General features: G+C 32.3%; 1 protein-coding gene across 1 annotated transcript in view; it reads right to left on the bottom strand.

Moving 5' to 3' along the window:
- Positions 1–1312, bottom strand: part of LOC107480370 (probable WRKY transcription factor 50) — a 2176-nt gene extending 864 nt beyond the window's left edge. The window contains exons 1-2 of the mRNA XM_016100499.3: positions 947–1312; positions 698–844 (exon numbers count right to left, since the gene is read on the bottom strand). Of these exons, the coding sequence (XP_015955985.1) occupies positions 698–844; positions 947–1224 (425 nt within the window). The 5' untranslated portion in view covers positions 1225–1312. The remainder of the gene's footprint in view (positions 1–697; positions 845–946) is intronic.
- Between the last annotated feature and the right edge of the window lie 6188 nt (positions 1313–7500).

Below are 7500 nucleotides of genomic sequence, written 5' to 3'. Positions count from 1 at the left end.
CTCTCTCTCTCACCCCTCCCTCTTTTTTTTTTTCCATAAAATAACAATTTAAATGAAAAATAATTTCAACAAAAAAAAGTTCTGCTAATTTGTTACAAAATGGAATGAACTTTGATATATATACACTTTCAATACCGGAAACATACATATTATTATTATTATTATACCATGGCTTTTCGTATAACAAAATCAAATAAACATTTTTATTATCAGCATGATGAATTAATTTGATTAGAGAAAAAGATAAATAAATTTCTCACTTTTTAATTTAAAAACATATAAGTTTTTTACTAATTAATTAAAAATATAAAAGTGTTTTTTATTTTTTAAAATATGAGATATTAAAAATTTTTTTGTCGAAAATAAAAAAGGATAAATAAGTCCTTTAAAAAGACTTAGATATATCATGTTTTAAAAAGTGAAAAACGTTTTTTGTATTTTTAACTAACCATAATTAATATGATAATTATATACCTTTTTTAACAATATATATCATAATATATAATGACTATATGTAGAAAAAGTTTATCATAAAACTAAAATATTATTCATATAAAAACGTTGAGAAGTATTAAATACTTAAATAAGTTGACATGTATGTTTAACTCAAGATTTTAATTGTCATATATATGAATACATTTTTACGTGATGGATAGCATCTAACATCTTAAAATTAAAAACGCCATGATTTGATTACCTTAGATTTGGAGTGTTCTTGACGGCCTTTTTTCCGTACTTCCTCCATCTGTATCCATCATCCATAACATCAAGCTCCGATTTCGTTCTAAACGCCACTCTTGAATTCACTTCTTTCTTACTTCTCTTACTCCCATTTTTGCATTTTCTGCACAACGTAACAAAGTACACTTAGTTAATACTTATTACTACATGAAAAACTAAGCAAAGCTTAATACTAAGAGAAAGAGAAAGAGAAAAGAGCACTTACATGTTATTGTTGATGCTAGAGGCTTCACCATTATTATTGGTAGTAGTGACATCGCTGAAGGTTGCCATCTCCGACGATCCATTAGTACTTTGCGATTGTGATCCACTCTCTTGATTATTATGATGATGATGATGATCAACACCATACCCATATGCATCATCATCAGCCATAAGAAAATCGGATATCATGAAATCAGACATGCTCATCATGGCAGAGTAGTCATCATCATGATGAGCACCGTAATTGGGGTTTATTGGGTTCACATAATAGTAATCCATAATATTTTTGGTGTGCGTGGTTGAAGTAGTTGAATACTCTACTCAAGTACAAATGAAAGGATAGAGCATTGAGTTTTTTATGCAAGATAGTATCTAGAAGGGATATATAAATAAATAAATGGGAAAAGTGAGTGATTTGAAAATACCCATTATGCTTTACTAACTAAGCTTGATGCTTCCAAACACCTTCGTGGAGGGATGTATTGAAGGTTCCTAACACTCACAGATATGTCTGCATCACACACTTGAAAGTCGTAGCGTCACCATAGTGACGTGGTGGTACCTATATTGAGCCTACTTGCTAAGCCAATTATATTTTAAGTGTACTTGAACATTAATATTCTAGTTATTTTAACAGTTAATTTTAATTAATATATATTATATTTTTTTTAATTCAGATCAACGATAAAAATAATTGAAATATGGTGCTTTTAGTATATTTGAAATTATAGTATATACTATTTATTTATCTATCAATTACATACAATTAGTTGAGTTACTGTATTGCCATGTTTGATATATTTTAAATAAGATATTTTTTTACATTTGTCAGACATATGTATTTATTATATCTAATTGTGTTTTAATAAAAAAAATTTAAATATATTTAGATACACTTAAATATAATTACGTATTAATATTTTTAATTTTATTTTTAACATGTATTTTTAAAATAAATTTAAAATTAATATATATTAAAACAAAAAATATTATAAATATTTTATATAATTAAAATAAAACATTAAAAATAATTAAAATTCGTGTGTCAATATATTCTATATCGTATTCACGTATTGTGTCCTATGTTTATATCCGTATCCATATATCATAACTATTTATACTTCTAAATTTGTATCTTGTACATAAGAATATTAAAAAAAATTAATACACAACTTTTTTGTATAAATATATTTCATTATATATAATTTACAAAAAAATAATTTTTGTTATTTTAATTTAAATTATAAATAACTTATTATTTTAATTAATTCTATTTTTATTACTTTTATATATATTTAATAAATAAAGAAGAAAATTAATACGCACATCTATGCGAGTATTATATAATTGGATTAAAGTTGTGGGATTTTGGTAGCTTCTTGGAGCCAGCATTGGCAACATCTTATTATGGCATGAATTTTTATTTTTTATATTTTGGTATTATGAAATTTTATTTAATTATTTATTTGTTCGATTTTCTTATTATTATTATTATTATTATCTTGTGTCAAAGTCTTTTTACGTCGGCAAAAGCTCAAATTGAATGATTAAAAATTCTCAACTAGATACGAGTTAATTATTAATAATTGTAATCCTCATTCAAATTATAACTTTTCTAATTTTCATGGACAGGTTTAGGTTTGTGGGCTTGTGGCTGCTAGAGAGACATCGTGTAGTAAATTTGGTCGTGAATTAAACCAAGCGATAATTTAATTTATTTTTACAGAAAGGAAAAGTATAGGGTACCAATATATTATCTGTTAACTTATTGTCAACAATGATTAGTTATTATATTTTAAACACATATATAAAGAGACACATCAAAAAATATATCTATAAAGACACTTCTATTAAAATACAATTATAAAAAATACATTTTTATTAGACACATCCACAAAGATACTTCCATTAAACAGAATTATAAATAAGAGTTGGCAGATATTGGTAAAAATGGTGTTGGTAACGTAGCGTAATTGTTACAGAAAATATTAGAAGATTAACGTCAGAAGAAAGTTCAAAGTCAACAATTTTAATTTATATTGACCAGTGTATATTTTAATTAACAGTCTAATATTTGTAGTCTAATAATTTAACTTTATATTTTAACTTATATTTTTAAATATTTATTAACTAATTACTAACAAAAAATAAAGCGTGTTAAACCTGTAATATTATCCTTAACTTTTTAGTAAGAAAAAATAAAAAATATAGTTAATTTTGTCTTAAATGTTAAATAAATGTAAGAGAAAAGGTTACTAAGTAGCTACATTTTTAATAAAGAAATGAATAATTAGTTAAAATATTATCTCAAATACAAAATAAATATAAGAAAACAAATTAATTATTTATTTTTTTTACAGTGTTTTTCTATTTTTAAATCTAATCGGGCAAAAAATTAAAGTATACATATTATATTACTCTGAAGACACACGTCTCTGTTCTTATAAAAAGATCGTCCTCTGTACATTATTTCACACACAAATGAGAAGTTAACCGCACCTTTTGTATACTAATGTATTTTTCTCATTAAAAACAACAAAGATATTAGCCTGTCAAGTCATGACTCGTGAGATTTTTTAGTCAAGTAGCTAGTCAAAGGTCCAATAGTTAGTTTTTCTTCTCATTCATTCAGTTTCATACGCACCCCTGTACTCAATACTAACCTTCAACTGAGGTAAAATACATTGCATACGAGTTCCATAAACGTGACATCCCTAAACTTATAATCAAAGAACATATAAATAAGACCATCAATCACAAGAAATCAAACTGGGCGTAATAACATCACTTCATCATGAACAATCTGACCAATGGTGAAATGGATCTGTACTTTATCTTTGATATATAGGAAGAAATGGGTTATATCTCGATTTAATCAAACAAATTTAAATACGAATAACTCCCTATAATAACAAACTTTTTTTTTGAATCTTGCCTTCAAGTCGGCCACGAATATTTCGACTCAAACTGACGAATTATTTAGCCCAAACCACTATAAATCAGGAGGTAGGCCGACGACAAAAGACAGAGAACAAAAACAACACAACAACGACTTTATACTCGTTTTTCTTAGAGATTCTTTTACTGACTTGAACGTTGAAGTTCTTTTTGCACGTACCACGCTTGGGTTCAAGTTTGCGGGATACTGCATTTCAGAAGCGAAAGCCGACGTATAATTCGAAAAAAGTATCTTTGCCAGAACATTTAGCCCCCACCATGGAGTCCAACCTCGTTTCCAGTTTGACTTAACACTCTACAGGCAGAGCACCTCCCAAATTTGGAAGGCGGATAATCGGTCCCTTCTCCGAAGAAATAATGAATTTTGAAACGCTTAAAAATTTTGTGCTCCCAATGACACTAGCACCATACAAGGGGATTGGAGATCCAAAAGTGCACGTCACAAAATTTGAATCTATGATGTTCCTTAATAGTGATTCCGACCCTATCTTGTGCCAATCTTTTTCTACATTTTTAGATGGAGCTGCTTTACTGTGATTTTCTAATTTGTTTGCAGGGTCAATCTCTAGTTTTGTCGAATTCGCCAAGTTGTTCATAAACAACTTTGTAGCGTCAAAAATTTATGTGCGTGATTCAAACTACCTCAGCACAATCAAGCAGGGACAACATGAAAGCTTGAAAGACTATATTACACGATTCACAATGGCGGCTATGGAAATCCTAGACCTCTATCTGGAGGTACACTTACATGCAATAAAAAGTGGCTTCCGACCTAAAAAATTTCAGGAAGTAATAGCAGTGGCAAAGCAGAAGACACTGGAAGAATTCCGAGATAAAGCAACCGGACAAAAAGAAGTCTAAGAACTAAGAGAAGCTCGGAGAATGGAGAAACTACCATCCCAAAAAGAGGAAGAAAGATCGCACAGATCTCAGAACAGAGACCTCAAGTAACCTTTCAAATTAACGCCAAAATTTGATTCGTACACCAAATTCAACACCAAGAGATGCACACCTCAGCTCCAGTTGCCCAAATCGTTTTCAATGCATCTGACCTCAAGTCACAGTATCCGAACTTGGATGATCTAGTGGTGATCTCAATCTTCATGGGGGAGCTAACAATAAAAACGGTTCTCCTCGATCCATGGAGCAGTGCCGACGTATTGTTCTATTCCACATTAAAAAAGATGCAGCTTAGCAACAAAGCACTACAACCCTCAGCCGGAGAATTTGTAGGGTTCTTCGGAGAAAGAGTTCTTGTATTAGGATATGTATGGTTGAGAACGACACTAGGGGAGTCTCCGAACTCAAAAATCCTAGATATTCAATTTTTAGTTAATTGCACTAGCCCTTATAATATTATTTTGGGACGTCCGTCCCTTAACTTTTTTAGAGCTATTGTCTCTACGATTCACCTTTGTGTTAAGTTTCCTGTGCAAGACAACATAGTGGAAATAGTGCACGCTGACCACAAAGAAACTCAGCAATGCTACAATGCAGGTTTGAAGGCCATTCCAAAGGAGACTATCCCAAGAATCCATTCTGTTTACAATTTAGAGAGCATTCCGACCTTGGCCGAGTTGGATCCAAGAAGCAATAACAGTCGTCCTGCCCTAATGAAAAAGAAGACCAATTTACTAACATCGGTTCTATTTTTTCTGCAGGAACAAAACAAGATCTGATTGAAATATTAAGGTCCAATTCTGATCTTTTTGCATGGACACCTGCTACATGCCAGGAATCAACCCAAACTTCATATGGCACAACCTAGCAATCAATCCTAATGTCTAACCTATGAGACAAAAGAAGCGGAACTTGGGCACGGAGAGAAGAAATGCAACAATGGTAGAGACGCAAAAACTAATTCTCCTCATGGCTAGCCAACATGATAATGGTAAAGAAGAGCTTAAAAAAATGGTGTATGTGTGTGGACTTCACAGACCTAAATAAAGCTTGCCCGAAGGACTCTTACCCACTCCCGAACATTGATAGACTGGTAGACAACACATCGGGGTTTCAAGTGCTCAGCTTCATGGATGCCTATTCCAGCTACAACCAAATACTAATGCATCCGAATGACGAGGACAAAACAGCATTCTTGACCGATCAAGGTAACTTTTGTTATAAAGTCATGTCTTTTAGGATGAAAAATGCAGGAGCAACCTATCAGCGATTAATGGGCAAGGTCTTTAAAGATCAAATTGGCCGAAATATTAAAATATATGTTGCTGACATGGTAGTCAAATCAAGCCCAGAACAACAATATAAAGCCGACCTTAGCAAAATTTTCCAACAACTCCGAAAGTGCAATATAAGGTTAAATCCAGAAAAGTGTGCATTCGGAGTACATGAAGGTAAATTTCTCAGATTTTACTAACAAACAGGGGGATAGAAGTCAACCCTGACAGATGTCAGGCCGTAATACAGATGTAATCACCTCGGTCAATCAAGAAAGTGTAGCAACTCACGGGCCTCCTAGTAGCCCTGTCATGATTCCTACCCGCAGCAGCCGCCAAGTCATATCACTTCTTCAACACCCTGAGAAAGGCCAAAAAGTTTGTTTGGACATATGAATGTGAAAAAGCCTTTACCGAATTCAAAAACCTTCTAGGTTCACCACCTATACTATAGAAACCTCAGCAAGGTAAGCTTCTTTACTTATATCTTTCAGTTTCTACTAACACAGTCAGTTCTGTACTTGTAACAGAGACAGGAGAAAAACACATCCAGTATACTTTGTCAGCAAATTCCTATAGAACACCGAGACAAGATATCCACAATAGAAAAATTGGCATTTGGTTTAATCATTACAGCTCGGCGTTTGCAACATTATTTCCAAACACACCAAATAGTAGTTCAGACTGGCCAGCTGTTACGACAAATATTGTCAAAGCTTGACCTAGCAGGATGACTCACAAAATGGTCAATAGAACTCTCTGAATTTGATATCTATTATCAATCACGAGGATCCCCCAAAGCACAAGCCTTGGCCGACTTCATTTCAGAATTCACCAGTGCAGAAAGTACAATCACAGAATGGGAACTATATATAAATGGGGCATCAAACAAAAGCAGATGTGGAGCTGGAATCCTACTCAAAGATAACATCGGGGAACATGCTAAGCAGTCAATAAAATTCCTCTTCTAAGCGACTAATAATCAAGCCGAGTACGAAGCACTGCTAGCAGGCCTAAGACTAGCATGAAAAATAGAAGTCAAAAACCTAAAGGTATGTTGTGACTCTCTCCTCGTACTGCAACAGGTAACTGGTCATTTTCAGGTACGAGATCCACTCTTATAGACATATTTAAATTTGGCAAAAGACATGATACAACATTTTCAAAACTTTGAAATATCCCATATAGCTAGAGAGCAAAACTGTAGGGCCGATATTATATCCAAGTTAGCTACATATATGATAACTGATTCATCTGACTCATTGTCTCATCTTACACTAACAGAACCAATTTTAGATATCAAATCTGTTCTAAGTGTGTCATAGGAAGAGGACTGGTGAAGCCCATTCATCCGCTATTTAAGAACCAGAGAAATACCAGAAAATGAAAAATTGCGATCATTCAGACATAAAGCCAACCACTA

Source organism: Arachis duranensis, chromosome 3 (genome assembly GCF_000817695.3).
Source record: "Arachis duranensis cultivar V14167 chromosome 3, aradu.V14167.gnm2.J7QH, whole genome shotgun sequence".
Classification (NCBI taxonomy): domain Eukaryota; kingdom Viridiplantae; phylum Streptophyta; class Magnoliopsida; order Fabales; family Fabaceae; genus Arachis; species Arachis duranensis.
Note: the sequence above shows the minus strand (reverse complement) of the source record. Positions and strands in the feature narration are given on the sequence as shown.